The sequence below is a fragment of the Tympanuchus pallidicinctus genome, unplaced genomic scaffold (genome assembly GCF_026119805.1).
Source record: "Tympanuchus pallidicinctus isolate F22 unplaced genomic scaffold, pur_lepc_1.0 scaffold1, whole genome shotgun sequence".
NCBI lineage: Eukaryota > Metazoa > Chordata > Aves > Galliformes > Phasianidae > Tympanuchus > Tympanuchus pallidicinctus.
The window spans coordinates 75,625,721-75,648,020 of NW_026294618.1; the positions used below are offsets into that span (position 1 = coordinate 75,625,721).

The 22,300-nt window shown below is 36.5% G+C and overlaps 1 protein-coding gene across 4 annotated transcripts in view; it reads right to left on the reverse strand.

Annotated features, from left to right (window-relative positions):
* The window catches only part of SMYD3 (SET and MYND domain containing 3), a 355,779-nt gene that overhangs the window by 54,075 nt on the left and 279,404 nt on the right, over positions 1-22,300 (reverse strand). For all 4 annotated transcript variants that reach the window (XM_052673327.1, XM_052673341.1, XM_052673334.1 and 1 more), the window contains 3 exons: positions 17,567-17,634; positions 16,140-16,242; positions 8,252-8,362 (listed from right to left, as the gene is read on the reverse strand). In XM_052673327.1, coding sequence (XP_052529287.1) covers positions 8,252-8,362; positions 16,140-16,242; positions 17,567-17,634 — 282 coding nt within the window. The remainder of the gene's footprint in view (positions 1-8,251; positions 8,363-16,139; positions 16,243-17,566; positions 17,635-22,300) is intronic.

Sequence of the window (22,300 nt, forward strand, 5' to 3'; positions counted from 1 at the left end):
AAATATTATTCTGTGATACTTCAATATTGGACTTTCAATTGTCTATAACAGTTCATAGTATCAGTAATGTATTTCTCTGTTGCCTGATAAGTAGTCTGCACTATTTCACTCGGAGCTTAGAGAAGAGATGTACTGTTCTCCTAAAATATTTTTCCCATTCAAATGGATGGGTTTTGTCCCTCAGAAACGCCTGGTATCTCAGCACCTCATTTTTTAATATTTCTTTTGCAGGTAAGGGTTTGGGTTGGGGAGAAAAAGCTTAGTTTGCATTCTGAACATGTAACCCTACTTTCATTAATGAAATACAATGTCCTAAGTAACACAGCTTCACAGCATATTTCTTCCCTATAACAAATGTCTATGTTCAAACTACCCTGTTATTTAGGCAGAAGCAGGAATCACATCAAAAGCTTTCAAAGCTCAGAAAGACTCTTTGTGCCTGAGAATGATTCAACCCTAATATACAGAGGCATTTTAAGAGTAAAAATCTAGCTGTCCAGACATTGTCAAAGAAACAGCAGAAACTTTAGTCTATGACCAACACTTGTCAGCCCTGAAACATTTTCTTATCATTTCTAAAGCAATATGATGCAGCAGCACTTTTTACTTAATGTTTGTGGTTAGGTAATCATGTGAGTTGTGATGCACTATTCTACCACACTCCTCAGTTCAAATCACTGTTTGCTATGTAATCAACAGCTGAGTAATATAATTTACTGAGCAATCTTGTGGAAAATAACAGGAGAACTTGCAGCAGGTCAACAATTTACACATTCCTCTGCTGTAACTCACATGGCCAGAGTGAATTCAGCCTTTTCAAGCTTGCTGCCTTTTACACACACACACACACAGTTCTGATTCATGTCTAAACTGAACTTACAAATGCAAACATTTATAATTACAGCTTCAATTATCACACTATTGTGATATAAATTAAATTATTGACAAGAAATTGATCCAGCACATTGCTTACCACAGCAATTTTTCACTCCAAAGCAGCCTATCTGTATCTTTACAATCTCAAAAGTTATAGACTTCCTTGCTATTCACAGGAGCTCATTGCTCTTGCTTTAATAGACCTTAGAGGATATTAATTAAGGACTGGAATTGATTTAGGCACTGAAAGGACTGTTTTTGCCTTTGTCTATCTACAGGCAAGATATCTGATATAAACAACAACAATTTAGCATTGTTTTAATTACTGCTAAGTATAGCTAGCCAATGACTGACAAATACCTCATGATTCAAAAATAACTTTTTACTTACGTTTCATTTTCATTGCAATGTTTGCTACATACTTATTGCAAAAAGAAAAAAAAAATCAGTGAACTATAAAACCATATGCTATTAGAAATTAACTTAGAAAATTGTTGATAAAGAACCTGTTTCTACCTTGGTTTTTATCTACATTGGTGTGGTTCAAAATGTTTGTTACCTTTACTGTTGATGTCTTGGTTTGGTGCTTAAAAAGTAATGTTTCCTGCATGTCTATGTGTTTAGTCATTCATTCCTTCACAGAAAAGGACTTAGAGTACATCCATATAACTGAAGAAAAAGAGGTATTTTCACTCACTTTCCCTTCCTTTCCTTTCTTTTTTAAATTCATATCCCAGTACTTACATGACATGCTTAGGAAATTAAAACCTACTGCATATCAATTATTAAAAACTACTGTATTTTTTGAACTAAAAACTATTGTTTTTCAATTATAACATCTACTTCATGGGACTTATGAAGATCAGTATCAGTATTTTTCTGCTAAATGTGACCAATGCTTTTCATTGTCGTTTAAAATTATCTAAAAGCAAAATGATTCATGGAGATAATTGATTTGCTAAGTGTTCTAGCAAATGACTGACTCAGATTCCTTTTTGTTCTGTCCAGAAACTCGAAAGAAAAAATCTCTGAAACCATCTCTACACACCCCCAACTTCTATTTGTCACAGGAAATTGGAAATTTTATCCTCTTTATGGGAACACTGAGAGATTAAGAGTTCAGAGACTCTTGACTCCAACATCTTGTGAGGACAAAATGTCTTGGGTTTCTTGCCCTCTGCCAGAGGGTCCACAGAAACATGAACAAATAAATAGTAAGAATATCAAATTGAAAGAGGAGATGTGCTGATTTTTAACAAATACAAGGAAAGAAAACATTGGAGAGTCATTTCAGTTGTGTAAAAAACAACAAAACACTCCAGAGAAAACACCTTGAACAGTTCTACAGAGCTTAGATGAAAGGAATTGATACACAGATCAAGAGAAAAAACATCCCCTAGGTCCTACTGATATTAGAAATCACCTTTACAGGTGCACATACAAAAGGTATTATAGCATCCTCATTGAAAGAGAACTCAAGGTTTGTCTCACAGTGAGATTTTAGGAATCCCAATGAGATAAAAAAGTTTTCAGGCTGCTCCCTTCAGGGCACAACAACATGTCTTCACCATATTTCTGGGCAGTAAAACATTGTCCAGTGACAGTACATTAACCGTTTATTTAACTTCCCTGAGCAAAGTTAACTTCCCATGTCAAGTATCATATGCAGAAACTTTATAATTTGTAATAATTTGATGGAAAAGGTGTTTGGAATATGATTTGTCTGATTTCATAGAATCATAGAATGGTTTGGGTTGGGAGAGACCTTTAACATCATCTAGTTTCAACCCCCTGCTATAGGCAGGGACACCTCCATTTAGACCAGGTTGATCAAAGCTCCACCCAGCCTGGCCTTGAATGCTTCCAGTGAGGGGGCATTCACAACCTCTCACTGGGCAACCTGTTCCAGCGTCTCACCACCCACACAGTAAAGAATTTCTTTCTAATATTTAGTCTAAATCTACCCTCTTCCAGTTTAAAGCCATTTCTCCTTCTCTTCTTTACATGCCTTTATAAAAAGTCCCTCCCCAGCCTTCCTGCAGGCCCCCTTCAGGTACTGGAAGGCTGCTGTCAGGTCCTCCCAGAGCCTTTTCTTCTCCAGACTGAAGAGCCTGAGCTCTCTCATACTGTCCTTGCAGAGGAGGTGCTCCAGCCCTCTGATCTTATTTGTGGCCCTTGTCTGATCTAGTTTTATGTTATAAATTACTGCTGTTTCTCTCAGCATATTCTATCTTCTTTAAGCTTATTTTGAAGTGCTTATCCAGAATGAGACATTTCTTATTTCTATTTATCTTACAAGTAGAATTGAAAAAGTGAATGCTAGATGAATGATACCATTGGAAAAAGAGAAAACAAAAAACCTAACAATAATTAGTTCTAATGACAGTTCCAAATAAGCTGGACCTTTGGAAAGGAGAATACTAGTTGGGCACTGAAATGTGGATGCTGTAGTGAGTAGCAGCAATGGAAGCAGATTCCCTTCCCTTAGCGATAGAATATTTCTGCTTAAGACATCTGCCAAAAGATTTATATTTCCACTTAGATGGCTGTGCTTGAAAAGAATGAGGTTCTGCTCCCCTCAGATGAGCAGAAAGCTGGACTACTTGGCCCCCCAAGTCTCTAACTCTTATGTTGGCTCCAAACACAAAACTGTTGACCCAAATTGATTCTGGTTTCTCTATTGAGGGTGCCCCCCCCAAAAAAAAAGGAGACTGCAGACAGCTCTGAGCTCCAGTTTATTTCTATGAACAGCAGTATCTTTTCCATGACCTTTGACAATCTAAGCAAGCTCCAGCTGACTGCTGCCAAGTCATGACCAGAGCACAGTCCTGAAGCAACCAGGAGAGGTAAGTTGTCACAGAAAAACGATCACAGACCATTTGTCACTGTCTGACATTGTTTGTGGGACTGCCTTTTGATGGGGAAACAATTAAAATTTTGAATGATGGAAGAAGCCTCAGAAGTCCAACAAAGCTGGATGCCTTTGTTAACAAACAAGAGAGTCCAGAAACAGTTGCCTTGGGTTTTAGTGGCATTTTTGGCACTAGAAAAAAACCAAATCATTTGTCCTTGGCTGTTATGAAGCATGAAGAAAGTAAGATCCCTGAAAGGGAACAGAAGACTCTAAGACTGATGGATTTCAGGATCTGATCCAGGATTTACTTCATTACCAAATGTCTTGCCAGAAGGAAGGAACAGTTAATCAGCCAACTACCTATGGAAAGAATTAACATTGTGTCTTAGTGGGCAGCTAATTACTGCCACTGGCAATACTAATGTTCAGCAGAAAGGGTGGGTGGGTGAAATATGGTAGAGCTGATTTGACTTCCAGATGTAGTTTGCTTTAAAGGCAGTTCTAGTGGGGAACAAACAAAAAGATGAGGAATTAACGGAGTATTCACAAAATAAGGTATCCTATTTTGTAAGATAACCCTATCTTTTACTAGCAAGTCTATTAAATGAGCTTTTTGTCGGAACAAAGTCCTGATCTGTTGCTTTCTGGTTTTTTTATTCAACATACCCTTAAATAGGAAGTGCCTTAGAACAATCATTAGAGATACAGATGCTCCCTCTTTACTCTGTTTTGATCAAAGGGTTTTATGTTCAGTTATCTGAACAAGCAGTCTTGTTTTCAACAATCTTGCTTACTCTTTGCTTCCTAGACTTTATTTTGCAAATGAATCTGGAGATCTCATCTTTCATATTATACTTGGAAAAGTGAAAATGTAAACACCTGAAAATAAAAGAATGTTTCAGAAGATGAGAAACAAACTTCTGTAACTTGGCAACACAGCCAATTAAAATGGCAATTCTTATCACACTATTTTATATTTCCTGTGTCCTAAATATAAATTCTCAGAGGGAAGAGAGTAGAAATCTCAAATGAAGCCTTCTTATGCTAATTCACAACAGTCAATACTGCTGTTTTTCATAGAACCTTAGAATTACTCAGGTTGGAAAAGACCTTAAAAATCACCAAGTTCAACCACAACCTAACCATACTACCCTAAGTCTGACAACCCCCCACTAAATCATGTCCCTAAGCACCACATTCAAATGGATTTTAAACACATCCAGGGATGGTGACTCCACCACCTCCCTGGGGAGCCTATTCCAGTGCTTAACAATGCTTTCTGTAAAGAAGTTTTTCCTGATATCCAACCTAAACCTCCCCTGGCACACCTTGAGGACATTTCCCCTCATCCTGTCACCTGCCACCAGTGAGAAGAGACAAGCCCCATTCTTGCTTCAATCATTTTTCAGGTGTTTCAAGAGAGAAATATGGTCTCCATTCTGCCTCCTCTTTCCCATGCAACAATTTCCCTGTGATTTAAGCACATGTTCTTCAACATGATTGTTGACATGAAACATAAAGGTAAAAAACCATATTCAAATTACTCTCAGAAACCTCTGAGACGAGTCAACCATGGGTGTATGTTCTACAACAAATTTGACTGAGTGAGTTAAAGGACCACTTACATTTAATGACAATCATAAACTACAGTTTCATTATTTCTCAGGATATTAAAAAAAAAGTCAAAAATCTAGTAGCTTCAGGAGCTTGTTCAGTGCTGTTATAAAAAAGTTGGTGAGTGCATGGAAGAGTAATACCAGCTAAAGAATTGCAGATGACATTTTCATATGGAAGCAGATGGTTTGGCTACTGTTCAGATGACCTAATTCTGAGAATCTTCAAGTTGGAAAGTAGACTTGTGATGTTCTGTACCAAAACTCAGTGTGCAATACAACTGAATGCTAAGCAGAGCAATAAACTGATTAAAGGAATAAAGTACTTACTGGCATTATGTTATTATTAGCTTTGGCAAGTATCAAACACTGGCCAAACGTAAAAATGATTCAAATTCATTGCTTTTGACCTTGTAATAAATAAAAGCATTCCAAAAACCAAGCTAGACTAAAATATTAAATCCTGGCTCCCAAGGAGAAAGACAGCTCATAGTGAAGTGATTCTATAAGCACAAATCTCCTGTAAATCCTTGGCTGAAAAGGTGAACAATAATCTGGCTCATGACTCTGGAAAAAAACATTCTCCTTTTAAAATAGTTGTCATCAGTATAATCCCATCTTTAATTATAATTAATGTAAGGGGCTTTTATGTGCCAGGAGTTCAGCTTTTAGGAAGTAATACACTTCAGAATTACAGTGGAGATTGTTCTAAAAATGTCTAGAGTAAATAATAATAATGCATAAATACGTCAGAGATACAATGAAGACATTACAGCAGCAAAATCTTGAAACATCAAGAGCCAGCAAACATTCTGAGAGTGACTTAAAAAGAGGTCTTCTTTCTCCCTCTCTAAGTTACTGAATTGTTTTTCAAGGTCCTGTAAATTTTGGCCAGTACCAGGGGTATTTCAGAAGTGATACTATTGAAAAGTTTTAGGCATGTCAATCCAGCTATTCTGTAATGTCAAAAACCAGAATTTCCCAAAAATTCTCTCTTCCATTGTACCTACAATGCTGCATGTCTCCGTGTTACCAATTTAGTCATGAAAAATGTTACAACAGTAACATTTCTGTTGCAAAGAAAAAAAATGCAGTACTATGAAGATTGCTGGAGATTATACCTAATTATCCTGTATTGAAATGAAGGACAAAGAGGATGTCCTCTTAGACATCAACAGTGTTGAGATGACATTCTTAGCTCTTCAGAGATGTCTTTACTAGGTAACAATGAGGAAAGTTAAAAGAATTTCAGAATGCAATCAGAAGGATCTTTCCCTCACAGGGAATTTTCCCAAAAGATAAAAAAGATATATCTATTGAAGATGAACTCAAAACACATTTAAAAAACATTCAAAGAGAAAAAAAAAACTTAATTTTAACTTATTTATGAGGTTATTACATTTCTAAATGTGCATATATATAACATCAATACATTATTTGTAGATGTGGTATATTGAGTATTAGTGACTGCAAGTGTACTCCAATCTGTGGATCTTATTCCTTAAAACATTTGACATACTGAATGGTCTTTACTTCACTTGTCTCCCCTTCCACAGACTGTTAAGTGATCCATAAAAACTCTTTAGCATGTTTATGTTTCTTAATCATCACTACATCTGCATCGGGATGCCATTCCCCAGGTCTAATCATTTTATGGCAGGCACTTGAATGAGCATCTTTAAATAAAGATAGAGTTTTTTTCTTCTCTTCATTCTATCCAAACAGCATTGCAGCAATCTTTGTTAGGCACAAAATGCCAGCAACTTTGCACACGGACAGGAAGTCATTTAGTACTATGTCATATACCTGAAACTTTTCTGTTATTTCTTTTCTGAACTGCTTATCTATGATTCAAATGATACCTTATGCATTTAACGAGCATACTCTGACTTCAACAAAATTACAAAGCTGTCCTGCCCCAAACACTTTTAAAATGCTGTTGCTGGACTAATTTTTAATCTTTTAGCCATACAGCGATTACTTCATGAATCAAACCATGCTCCTCAGAATCATAATTTCACTAAAATCTTTCACATTTGACCTACTGTGAACACACAAATCTGTGGCATGTGACTTACCAAAAATATTCATTTCTGAAAATTAGAACGAGTGTATCTATAACTAGAGAGACAAAGTGGACGAATTGCTATGAATAAATTCTACAGCCTCATTTTACATATTCCATTTGATCTCACCTCAGGCTTGCAGCCAGACTTATTCTGCTTGAGCTGTCTAAATATGAAGCAAACCAAAAAGGATTAAACAAGGCCAGCTTGAACCCTAATGGGTTCAATTACATCCTATTGAACAAAATTTTATCTACAACAGCATCTGCTCCAAGAACTTCCAAAAGAGAGCATAAAAGCTATGAGTGGTTGTACAAGGAGATTCACCACCATGGGTGTCACTTAGCTCTGACATTTGCTAAATGTATGTGGTAATTCTTGAAAATTTACTGATGCAAGCGTTTGTCAGAATTTAACATTATTATGAAGATAAGCAGAGCCTTCCTCTAACATTAGGCAATTTCTGTTCCAATATATATTCTTTTTTAATAGACAAAAAATCAACCTTTCCTTCTAGCTGAAAATCATACCAACTCATTTTCAGAGTTCCTTGAATTTCAAAATAATTGAACCACACCTTAGAACTGAAAGCGGCTCCTAGCTTTGTGGACAGTGCCCATTTTAACAAGAAATTCTGATCATGTGGTCAGTATTTCCTGCTTTCCTTCATGGCTGTTATTGCGTGGCAACATAAACATAACTAAGGTCAGGGGTTACTTCCTTCTGTATACTGGTGATTCAATTAATAGCAATATATAAGTATCACATAAAGGTAGGGAAGGTGCTGAATGCCCCTGGAAAATTCTGCTGCACTGGAAAAGAGATTTCTTTGCTCAACTTACCTTTTCTTGATCTTGGCAGAGACAACAGTCACATTCAAAGCAATACTGGCGCTTCAGCTGTTTCTGTCGTTCACTGGTGGGCATCAGCGATTCAATATAGCTGACGGTGAGCTGTGTGCAGCAGATACAGAAACCAAGTTGGTATGTTTTACAGAAATTTTACGTGTAGCTAAAGTAACATTTTTTGACACAACTTTTTCTTATAGAAAAAAAAGACAACTTTTACAAATACAAATTCAATGGTTCAATGGAACACTTTTTCACGTTTCCAGATTAATAATGTTTGAAATTTTTAATCCTGAAAAAAAAAAAAAATCATCCTTATTCCAGATTTTCATCCAACCTTGGAGGAAAAAGAAAAAAAAAAAAAAAAAAAAAGAAAAGAAAAGAAAAAAAGAATGGAATTTCAGCAGCTGAAATCTCTGTGCATGAAATTTAATTTTTTTGTCTAGCTCTAAAGCTGAAGTGTGCATGTAACATCTGTGTTATACAAGATCTGATTATCTCAAAAAAATGTATTGGAAACAGTCACTTTCTTGCAAATATATGTTTTATGCTATACACGAGCCTGCGCTAAGCTTCTCTTACGTCATCCCTGTCTCCAGTCCCTCTGTGATGTTTCTTTCAAGACAAAAAAGCCATAAAAGTATTGCAGTCAAAATCGTTGAAACTATTGAAAAGAAAATGTATTAAAATGAAAAATAGAATAAAATGCTTAAATTTGTGCTATTTTAAACTCCTTGTGTTCCATAACATATTCCAGTAAATTACAGAGAACACTTGTTTGTTGACTTTGACATCTGCCAGAAGGAATTTTTCAAGGCTAACCATCTGTAGAGTTCTTCAAATGTTTAAAGTGCTGTGTGGGCACAAACTAATGATAAGGGAATGAATATAAAGAAATAACAGCCCATCTCAGACCAGCATTCAGAAATAAATGCCACAGAGTGATTACACTGTACACCTAACCCAACATGCTTTGAAACATTCCAGAGAGGTCAGAGCTAAAAAATCAGGTCATATTATTTCATCCTGAGCCTACCCACTTCAACTAATTGGGAGAATTTTCACATGGTTCTCAGTTTAACTATGAGAGTCCACTCAAAGTACTCACAGGAAAACCTGACCAATTTCTACTAATGACTATGAAATCCACTGTAAGAACCTGCATTTTTCAAATTAGCGAGTAGTCTAATTAAACAAGCAATTAGCAAGCAACTAAAATAATGCATGCATTTCTGTTTCGTTTATTATTACAATGCACTCTGATTACTTATTGAAGGAGGACTGTATTAAAACAAGATTACTGAGATAGTCAAGTCAAGCACTTAAAACAACCATAAGCAGAAAACCTGTGTAAAAAATATACGGTAATGTAATTGAAGATTGACAGTGTAGTTTATTAAAGAGACAAATTAAGTTCCACACATTATCAGAAGTCAGAAAGTTTAAGAATTTTGTTCAATTTTGCTTTCTAAATAATGTTCTGCCAAAGCTTGTTCACTTCTCAGCTGAGAGAAGAGTTGTTTCATGCTGCAGGTGGAAAGCAGAACAGTCTGTTCTAATCCTTTACACAGAAACAGTGGGCATCCTCTTGATCTCTCTGTGGGGAACGGGTGGAAATTGCTTTGCCTATTTCTTTTCCACTCTTCTCTGCCAAGTTTGATCTCTTCTGTCCCATTCTCTCCAATCTCTTCTTTTCATTCTCTCTTTGCCCTTGGACACGAGCATTGTTCTCCAGTCTTATTCTTCCTACCTAGAAATCTAAGCTTGGCTTCCAGCCCACGGTTCTAGCTCCTTACATAGCTCTTATTGGTACAAATGACTGCCTTAAGTCATCCAGTCAGTCTCAGATGTGCCCTTCTCCTTTCCCTGCATGCATCTTACACATTTTCCCCACATTTAATCACTGTTACTATGCCAAATTCACAATTCTTGTTCCCCTACTCCGGCCTTTTAAGCAACTTCAGTGAACCAATGATGATATGTCTTCATTTCTTCCTCTAGAGGGTCCTCCTCTGAATCCCCCTTGGTGTGGTAAGAAAGACCAGTCTCTTCTTTCTTACAAAGCAGTTTCCAGTCAAGCTGTAGGCCTAACCTCATCCTTCAACCATTCCAAGCCCAACTGTTCTCTCCCAGCACAAGTCCCTGATCTTCATGCTTTCTTGCAATTCACAATTGGTTTCCCTCAAAATTGTTCTCCATAATGGCTCATTGTCTCTTACCCACTTTGCACAAATATCATTGGTTCTGACCTATGCCCTATGGGGCTGGGATTAGGTGGCATACAGGAGAGAAAAAAAAGCATTTAATCAACATCAGTCACAGTGTAAGATCAGAAATCTTCTGGGAAAAAAAATCATGTGAGATTAGTGTATTTTTTGCTTCAGGGAGTGGCTTAAACACTTTAGTTACTGCTGATGCCATTATTAGACAGAGTTCGGTTTTAATGCTGTACAGCAAACCCACAGCTAGCATCAGACGTTGTATCTTCAACCTCAAGGCTTCAAGGCTTCATCATTTCTCCCTTTCTATTTCTGAATCTCTTTTTCTTTTCTTTTTTCTTTTTTTTTTTTTTTTTTTCCTCTTGCCATGTGTGTTGCAGAAAGTTGGAAAGCAGGAACAAGTTTGAAACCAGTAATTTCTTTTCTCAAAGGCTACTGAAGAAAAGAAGATATGAACCACTTAACAATCTGCTCTGGATTAGAACATCTGACTAGGCAGGAGGAGGAAGACAAAAAGCTTCATCACATTGATATCTTATTTTAACAACTTAATTATTTAGACCTTCTCTTGCCATTAGAAGTCCAAGTCCAAATTCCCACTCCTGACATAAGTGAAAAGAATGTTTGTAGCTGGTGAGTGGAAAAATGCAGTTAGAATATTTAAAAACATGACCAACCTAACGGTGACTAAGTCTATACTAATCATTTAACTGTTCAAACATAAAAATTCTGTATTCAGGTCTCATTCCTACACTTGCTTAAATTTTGGATCTCTTCATTAGATACAAGCTTTTTCATTTAACTTGTACATATTTATGATACGTGCCCATTTATCAAAGGTTGCCTTAGTGGTATTTGCATGTGGAATGTGTGGCATTAATTAAAACATTATTTCAGCAGACCAAAGCTTGCCTCTTTATTGAAGTGATTATGAAGAATGTAGTAAGTCTTTTTCCCCAAGCTGAAGAATACATATTAAATTGCATTTATGAAAGGAAGGAATTGCTTAAAAGTCTTAAGACGTATTGACTCTCAAGACCTTCTCTTTCGAAATGCAATACCATCTAAGCCATACTTCTTGCTCCAACAGAGAAATTCTTTAACCATGGGTATGGTGGATAGTTTCTCATGTTCCTCACGCCAAATTACATGAACAAGACTTTCCAGTACTACCATGCAGTGGACTTAATTTATGACGTCTTTTTTGTTGTTGTTTTTGTTTCATATAAGCCACAGAATTTTTAGACCGAGGATTCTGTAAGAATTTAAACTCCATTATAATTAATGCAAATGGCAGGGGAAAAAGAAGTAAGTCATCTTGGTTTTGCAATGAGTCTCAGGGTCTTAAGGTTGTGTAGAACCATCTGTTCTTAAGACAGAGTTACGTAGGTCATGAGGAGGCTGTGATTTTTCTGTTTTGGCATTTATGATCAGCATGACTCGAATTCCAGGAAAATCTTATACATCTCCGTTGAAAATCCATCAAGAATATATTTACTGCTGGTCATAGGAAATTACAAATTTTATTTAGTACGCATTTAAATATTAAGAGGACTGTATATTACGTGTCTTTCAACAGAAAATACACAAATTTGCTCTTACTGAACTCTGAAGTAGACATGAAGCCGCGCACACATTTTGGAGCAGAACTCAACACCATCTCATACATCCTGTCTCTCGAGTATGACTAATTGATTGGAGCTATGTACCAAACTAACCATGGCTATGCAACTTCTGATCGGAAAGTAGGCAAAGTGAATTAACAAAAAAATTGACAAAAATTACTTGCGGAAACCAATGGAAACACAGTGTATTTTTGTTTAAAACAGTAACTTTCTGCCTTCAAAAAGTATGCAGTTTAATAGAACCATAGTACAAAATCTGAACAATATACCCAATGATAACTCTGAACTTTTGTCTTGCAAAGTAAAATCTAAGGAAAAGACAATTCTCCATCTTCCCAGCTCTCTGTATTTATGATGATCCCTGAAGCACATTTTGCTTTCTTAAAGCCTTAGCTCTGGAAACCAAGTGATTATATATGAATCACATATTTAAATTCCTATAAAAACTAATAGTTATGACTCGCAATTTCTTAGTGCTTCAGGTAGTACTGGTAACACTGCCTTTGCCACAAAAGAGGACCAAAGAGGCTAGAATTTCTGCAAGTGATTTTAGAAATGATTGGTTTTCCAAATGCACATCATCAGATTTAGCACCTTTATTCCACAGGGATTCAGGCCAAAATTTTCTTCTGCCTTATGAGTCCTAATTTCCTACTGCCTATTTTTTGGCCCTAAATAAATTTGAAATCCCACACATAAATCAAATTAAAACTCATTAAATGCTACATGTCCTCCTGTGAAAAACATGCAAGGCCAACATCTGCCCAGACACAAGACTAAAACAAGAAAACTTCCATCAGGAAATTATTATTTTTTTAGGTTCTTACGGTCTTGCATACATTTTATCAGTGGTGATCAGTATAATTACTGTTTATAGCATGATCCCTCTAAAGTATGACTGAGGCATAAATCGGATTCCAAAATAAGTCTGCATCACACCACAGCAGACACATTCAGTATAACAGCATGTATACTACTGGTGCACAATTAAAGTAACATCTCCTGAGCTTTCTTTATAATTGTGAGATGACCACAACAACCAGTTGCCTCAAGTTACTCTGTCTCTGATCTGCCTGCGATTATAGGTGATCAACAACTGATAAATATGAGCAAATTGTTGTAGCGTTCTTTTACAGAAAGAACTAAAACACACAAAAACATTTTTGACTTTTCACTGCCATAGTGAATACATCATATTCCAGAGTTTGATACCTTTCTGGCAAGTGCTCAGAAGCCCTATCAAGTTTGCCCTCTATGAATAGTAATGCCCCAGTGCTCTTCTAATCTCATGCTGACTGTCTACTAAGCTTCTTATTTCTAATGAATCTTAGTGATTATTCACTTTCTACTAATTATTATGGGATCTCATTCTAAATCTTTATGCTTGAACAGCATCAGGCAAGTTTTCTACTGCTCATAATTACTTGAGATTTCTTGTTGACTTGACACAACGTCGATCATACCATCTCAGAACTTTTGACATTATACAGTATAATACCATAGACAATATAATCTACAGGTTCCAACAAGATTCATCCCAGAGTTCTGATGGAATTGGCTGACGTAATTGCCAAGACACTCTCAACAATATCTGAAAAGTCATGGCAGATAGGTGAAACCCTGGTGACTGGAAAAATGCAATGTTGGGTCCATTTTAAAGAATAGTAGAAAGGATAACCCTGGGAACTACCAACCTCTCACCCTCACTTCAGTGCTAGGGAACATCACAAAGTGAATCCTCCTGGAAGCTATGCTAAGGCACATGGAAGGCAGGGAATTGATATGGGATAATCAGCATGGCTTCACTAAGGGCAGGTCCTGCCTGACCAACCTAGTAGCCTTCTATGATGATGTAACTGGGTCAATGGACAAGGGAAGAGCCACTGATACCATCTATTTGGACTTCAATAAGGCTTTTGACACAGTCCCCCACAACATCCTTCTCTCCAAATTGGAAAGGTATGGATTTGATGGGTGGACTGTTCAATGGATATGAAACTGGTTGCCCTGGAGCATGTTCAGAGAAGGAAAACAAGACTGGTGAGGGGTCCGGAGCACAAGTCCTACGAGGTGTGGCTGAGGGAGCTGGGATTGTTCAGTCTGGAGAAGAGGAGGCTCAGGGGAGACCTCATTGTGCTCTACAACTTCCTGAAGGGAGGTTGTGGTGAAGAGGGGTTTGGCCTCTTCTCCCAGGCAACGAGTAGGACACGGGATAATGGCCGCAAGTTGCACCAGAGGAGGTTCATGTTAGACATGAGGAAAAACTTTTTCTCTCAGAGAGTGGTCAGGCACTGGAATGGCTGCCCAGGGAGGTGGTGGAGTCGCCGTCCCTGGTGGTGTTCAAGAGGTGTCTGGATGAGGAGCTATGAGATCTGATTTAGTTTGTGGTAGCAATGGTAATGAGAAGACAGTAGGACTAGATGATCTTACAGGTCATTTCCAACCTTGTGATTCTATGATTCTAATTATATTGTTTTATATGATATTATTATATACACTGTCTTATATGTCCATTAAAACAAGCTTTTCTTTAAGAACCAAAACTAGGAGCCATTAAAGTATCAAAGGAAACAGAACTTAAGCTTTCCAGAAAATTGTGACTTTCTGAGGCAAAGTTTCTTAGAAAACATGATATCCACAAGGAGTAATCATTTTGAAGTCCATATTCACACAACTATCCATCCAATTCACTGCTAAGAAATTAGTTCAAACTGTTCTACTTTATCATTTATATTTATTTCCTTGATTACCTTACAAATGACTTATAATTTGCACCATAACTACTTCACCACTGATTTTGACCTGGAGACTTCTGTGCTTTAGAGATCCATAAAAGTCTAAAATTTGTGTCACAGAGTCACTGCTGGAAAAATAAACTCATGTACATAAAAATAAGAATGTAGAGCTCTAATGATTAAAACACTTATACCCTGGGAAGACACTACAGTCTGCTTGTATTTTTAAATAAATAACCCATCTTTGTGAATCAAGAAGTCAAGATAAATGAACAGTGTGTATAAGTACATATAACTCGACTTGAACAAGAATGCCAGACAATAATAGCTACACTTACTGGCTCCACAGAAGCATATTGCATCCCATAAGATTTCTCTTGTCAGAAAAATTAAACATGCAAAAGCTTTGGTGTTGGTTCTCCTCAGCATTTTGCCTAACTATATATTTTACCATTTACAGATTCTGAATGTAGAAAAAGGATGCATTAAAAAAAAAAAAGCACAACAACAATTTAAAGGGAGGAAGAGATACTGCTCCCAAATTATAATGTGTACGCCCTTGATCTTCCTGGACATCGAATTACTGATGTGAACCATATTTACACGAGGTCATGATTATGAAATAACCAAGAGCTAGAACTGCACAGGTCATTGTTACATACCAAATTACTTATGCATTTCTCTTCGCAGATTTTACTAAGCAAATTCTGCACTGCGTTTCTCTGACAGACATTTACATCTAAATGCTTACCTAGCTACAAATGAATTGATTTCAAAATAAATGCGAATGCTATCTTAAAAACAAAGCTGTGAATAATTTAGAATCTGAAATCTCTTATGAGTGATATTTTGAAGTCTTTCCTAGTGAAAGGACAAAAAAAAAAAACCTGGCATTGCTACTTTCACTACCAATTAAGGGTTTACTACTATAGCATAGCTGCAGCCTGACAAATGCTTATTGTTGCAGCGACTTGGTGAACACTGCATTCCACTCAGAAATATTCTAAGTGTTTCCATCAGGGTAAAGACATTCAAACACAAACAAAATGAAGTGCCCAGAGGAGGAAAGGAGGAACAAGAATTTATCAAGACCGCTAGTGATTTATGGGAAGTAATGATTATGGGGCCCAGGCAGTGTGAAGAGATGATTCTATTAATCATTTTCTCCCTGATAGCTACGTGCTAAAAATTGGCATCAATATATCATCAAAATATTAAGCTGGTGGCCCTGCAGTCTGGAATTTATTTAGGGAGATGTCATTGTTGCAGGTGTTTGTGATGGAAGGGAGGACAAGTTAATTACCTCTTCGCCAATCTGGATCTCTCGGATGGAGCGAAGTAAAAGCTGGTATCCTTCAAAAATGATCACACAGTTTGGGTCACAGCTGTGATTCAGCAAAGACATGCTGTGAGGGGTTGTAGAGGAAGAGAAAGAAAAAATCTTTAGCACACTGTCATTACTGTGGACATAATTTAGAAGTATATAATATAATAACTATATTGCATCTTACATATCAAGCAATTAAGTTATCAATAAATAAAATCCTTTGAAGATGGCTGCTCATGCTTATGGGAGAAAAAATATCACTTAGCTACGTCTGTCTTCAAGTAGAAGCCATGCCTAATTTGTTCTCTTTAAAATCTGCATGGGAGGAAGAGTATGGAAGGGCATTTGCCCAGGATTTGGGAACTACAGATTTAAATTCACAATTTTCCCAGGTCAGAGTGATTTGAAATAGCAAAATTAAAGCTGCTTTGAATTGAACTGGGAAAAAATCTTTTTTTGCAGGGCATCATCAAAGAACACAGCTACCTTTTGCCAGTCAGGGGCTTTTTTCAATAGAAAGAAAACTTTTAACTAATAATAACGCTCCAGAATACTGTTCCATTTTTCCCAAAGTACGTGAAAAAATTTATTTCCATTCTACTCTGAAATCAGATGACTGTCCTGTGTTTTTCATAATATTAATTTCCCTGTCCTCATAGCAGTCTTTCCCTTATCTTTTTTTATCACAAAGCAGGCCTCAATATTGTGTCCTCGGTCAAATTGCGTATGCATGACATTAGTAGGAAAAGAAACAACAGCAACAGGCCCCTTTAGATCCTGACAATACAATTCTACCCTATATTCACACAAATAAATTAATTTAGTAAGATAAAATGTTCAATTATTCATGTTCAACATTGACAGGTACTGTAACAAAATCCTATGTGCATACCCTTACCTGGTACATCTTTCTTAACTAATGCAAACAAGAATTCAAATATCATCTTTCAAGGGGTTTACCTTTTTACCTTTCTTTCTTAGTTATGGTAATTTACTAATAAACATATTCAATTTTTTTTTCTTTTAACTGACAAATTAGAAGGCTCCTGGTTGCAAAATATTTATCCTTCAAAGCAACACAGAACATATTTCCATTCAATTTTTTAGGAAGCCTTAGTCACACATTTCTAATGTTAGCATTTATTCTTACTTAAGAATGACTACAATCCCCATAAAAATAGAGACACATCCTATTTAGCCTGCTTTAACTCTGTAATCAGAACTTCTAAGAATGCTTTCAATTTGATGACTGTTTTTTATTCTTTTCTAATTTATTTGCATTTCCCAGTTTCTTGTTTGAACATGTTACCTGCTACTTTGATGGTACTTACAGCAACCTAGGAAAAGAGGAAAAAAAAAAAACTAACAGATTTTGCCTGTGAATGAAACAGTGTCCATGGTACCTGGGATACAGGCCAACACCAACATCCTGCATCTCTCCATTACTGATGGTGAAACAGTTACAGGTCACCTGAAAAAACAAGGGAAAAAATCCAGGATTACCAGATTCACTTGGAAACCCCATACTCAAGTGAAAAAACTTTCAAAATAAAATGAAGGGGCAACTGGTAATTGGATGGGAAACGAGTCCAACACTAGCGCTCTTTCATTTAGGAGTAATCACATCTGGGACACACTCTCCTGTAAAACTGCAGTCAATTAAAAGCAGAAATAATAGTATCCTGCAAAAATGTGGGGTTAAACACATTCAGAGGCCTTACTTTCCTGTCCAGAGGGAAAAAAAATACCCTACACAGAGACTGAGAAGCTCAGCCCAGAGACTACGGAGCAGATGACAGTGACAGCAGATGAAAAGAAGTGGCTGCTTCCATGCTGATGTTCTCCTGATGCCAGGCTGTCACAGACATTATAATGAGTGCTACTGGAGCCCAACAAATATAGCTGGGTCAGTTTTAAAGTAGACAGCAGCCTTGACTGTTGGCAATGTGATAAAGGCAAAAATACATACAAAAATGGTACAATTGCCCATTTTTTGCTCTCTGGATATTTTGGTTTGCTTATACAAGATCACATAAAATAATTTTGAAACTATAATTAAAGATAAATATAAACTTTCACCTCAAATATTCCACTAGATATTGCATTCTTCCCTCTCACTCATACAAAATTAAAGTAGCTTTACAAAACAGTAGAAAAGAATGAAAGAATGAAAGTTTTGTGCAAGGAGATAAACTCCAAAATATCAAACAGGATAGCGATGTTCAACTCTAAGAAAGATCAGCAATTTGTAAATGATTAGCCACTATCACTTTCATGGGTCTAAGCAAGAACCAGAACAAACTCCTAATGGACCTTTAATATATCAGATTGCTTTTCTGGGGGCAAAACAGATTTATTTTTTTACTGTTGTTTATTTATATTTTTGATTATTTGTTGGCCAGTTATCAATGATACACTCATATAATACTTAATGCAGAAAAAGACTGCACGATACTTGCATATACAAGAGAAGTCTCAGGTCTGTTCTATATAGCATTAGATTATTAATGGCATTTATTCTCTTCAGAACTAAAAGATAAGTTAGAGTATGATTTGGCAGTTTTAAAAATGAGATCTGAAAGTTGCAGTTTTATCCATAGAGTAATTGCACAGAACATTAAATGCACACCTCTATTTCAAAGAGGTGCACTGAACAACTTAATAGTACATATTGACTTACAGAATTGACAAATTATTATTTATGAGAGCATTAACCATAAGGTAGGAATGAAATCCTCTTTCAAGATTTCTCATAAATTCTGACAGCAACATTAATCCAAATAAAAGTATATGCAGTAGAGTTTATGTTATTTTAAATGGTTAGACAATTCTATGATTAGTCTATTGTTTATCTAACCCATTCAAATGTTCCAGTTAAATTACCAAATACATCTTAATTATTTCTTTCTAACTGGCTCTGGATACAAAGTATCAGACAACTTCAGTGCAAAGATTAGACCATTTCAAGTGGTAATTATACTAGCTCTAAAAATATTGACTTGATTTAGGTACTTATTGAAAAAACAACGTCTTCCAGGTAAAAGAGAAAGAATGCCAGCTTATGTGGACCTTAGCTCTCTCTAATGAGTTGTGAAGTAGCAGAGGTCAGACATTTCTTAGAAGTAAATGAATCTCTCTTCCTTGCAAATCTCCTATTATTACCATAAAACTGTTTATATTTAACAATATGGAATTTTTATCACTGTAGAGTTGTAGAGACAATTCCATCATTTTCTAGTAAAGGTATGTGCTCTATTATCTATGTGAAAAGTTTAACACACAGAAGTCATAACATTTTTACTTTTTGCTTTCTATAGGGCATACTTAAAGGAAAACGTGAAATGAATGGATGCTTTGAGATTCAGATACCAAGAGTGTCTTTTCAATAGTAGCTTTCTGTGAGGCACTTATCCTGTTTCATATGTTTTCATGGTATGCAGTTGCATCTCAATATCCTAATAAATTAGTGGAATATCATCTAATTTCTAATTATTTATGGTTTCCAATATGCAACTGGGAGTCAGAAGCATTCAGAGTCACATCTAAGGAGATATGTAGGTACCCAAACACAGGCAGAAGTCTAACTGCTCCTATGAATTTTAGGCTACATGATTTTGCTCATAGTCTGACCAGATTAGCTTCCTAACAGACAATCTATCTGTTAATTTCAGGTATGGAAAAAAATTAGCCAGTGATGCCCATGCAAAATGTAATACAGATGCTGTCCTTTGTTATGGTTGCTCTGTCTGCAAGTGGAGAGAGAGGATGTGAGATAGTGGTGATAAATAATACCACCTATGACACAAGACATTCTGATATACTGACAGTCCGCCACTGACAGTTTGCAAATGGTAACAGACATAATAAACAAAACGTCTATCAAAGTTCATCAACTGAGAGTGGGGTTGTTGGTTTCCTTTTATGTTTGTTACAAAGTTTCTAAAAATCTTCTGAATATCCCCTACATTTCTGTTCACATACACTTTTAAGAGGTTTCCGATCTCCCAAAGTTAAAAATGAATCCTGCCAAGGGGACTGCTGGAGTTCCAGTCCACCAGTTAAGGCCATAGGCAGTGCCTTGCATGGAAAAAGAGCAAGAAGGAATTTCTGTTACACAAGACCTGAAGAAAAATCCATTTTCCTAGATTCCTGGGGGTCAGTGTCGCTCAGACAGATGAACTGCATTATCCTCAGACAGATGAACTGCATTATCCTACACTGCTCAGAAGAGCAGTGGAGAAGAGCACAGGTACACTGCTTGTTCCAAGATAAGGTGAAGAAATAAGTTATGGATCAAAACCTGTTGTGCCTGAAAGTTAACTGACTCTATTTCCAAGGGGGAAAAAAAAAATCAAGCAAACAATGCCTCTCTCATGTGTATTTCTATCAGGTTTCATGGTCATCTTAACAGACGCGTCTTAGTCCCAGTACAATGATCTTCAAGGTTCTGATTCTCTGTGAACCCAGATTTAAAAATAAGGAAGAATAAACAATTCAGGGCAATCTGCTGCTTGAAGATATGATTTCTTCCCTACAGACACATGGCCTTTGTCATCTTAACTCCTGCAGCATCATTTATCACTGTTATTTAATTTGTGTTGTAGTTCAACTTGTCCTTTTTGATTCCTCTAAACATTCTTTTCTGTACAGTGCCATAGCACTGTAAGTGCATATCCACACATAGAGACAGAACAGAGTGTTCAGAGTTTGTCATGCCCATAAATAAGGAAAAATGTTCACATGCTTCAGAACTTCAAAGCTGAAAAGTCAAATTCCTCTGTCACTTCTAAATTTTCTGAAATAACACATTTCCCAGCATGAAAATTGAGGGAAAATTCTCACAGCAGATTCACAGACTTTTCAAGTCTCCACAGGGCAACATTTTTTTAGGACTCTCCTGGAGTTCTCAAGGCTTCACATCACAGACTGATTGGCCATACAATTCAATGACAATTTAAAATATCATTCCCTCAGTTTGCACTGTGGCAATAAATCTTGCCAGTTTATTCAAAAGGAACTGCTATGTCAAACAACAAACAATACCACATGCACTGGTGGATTTAAATAAAAGGATTTGCTCTTTTAAGAGACTGTGCATGTTTTAGAGAGGCATTCTGTACTCATAAGGTAACCCAGGAAGAAGACAATTTTTCCCAAACTAGCAAAGACACAGGGTAGTCCAACTGACTACTATTCCCAAATATACTTAATCAGCAGCAAATAAAAATTGCTTCAATTTGTTACATTTTATTTCTTCTCTGAATGGAATATGAGAACTCTGTAACTTACTTCAAAGGAGGTCTCTGTTCTCAGGGCATCTGAAGCTACTGTCTGAGCAATCCCTGTACCAAACCCACAGTCCAGCAGAGAGACATGAAGATTTATTCTGGTGTTTCCATTTGACAGAGTATGAAGGATTCAGTTTGGCAACATATTCCACTATGTTTGTGTTCATTATTAGGCCTATCCTAATCTGAAGCTTTCCTGCTGACTGTGGGTGACCAGGGCCCCAGTTCAGTTTTCATTAATATCACTTTACACTACATCTTCGTACTTGGGTTAAACAAAGCAGACTCAGATCTGATAGCATGACCATCTAGATTTGGAATTTCAGAACTAAGAACATGGAAAATTGGAAATTAGTATTGGTTAATGCCTGCTGCACAAATCAAATTACAAATATCAGGACTAATAATAAATCATTTTGTCTCTACAGGTTTCCATATATTACTAGAACATAGTGAGATAGTTCTTATAATATACACACGTAACCTGCACAAGAAGAATTAATAAAGGGCACTCTGCACAAATTTGGTCATTATCATCTTCAGCTTTGCTGCAGAATGAATCCACCTCTGTAAATGGTGTGTCAGAGCTAGTATAGTCTAACCTACCACCAGGAAGGAAGCCATAACTTCTTTCCCTAATTCATGAACCCAATGTAATGTAAATTAAAAATACAAAAAGCCGAAGTTCACGGATTAGTAAATTTCTCATTTACATGAAAGCTGTCTGGATATTCCTGACCATTGGCAAATATTTCAGAAACAATGTTTTAACCAGTTGTCACACTGTGACATTATTCTCAGGAGACTCAAATATTAGTCAGGTAGAAGGATTGGACAGTAAATGCAAGG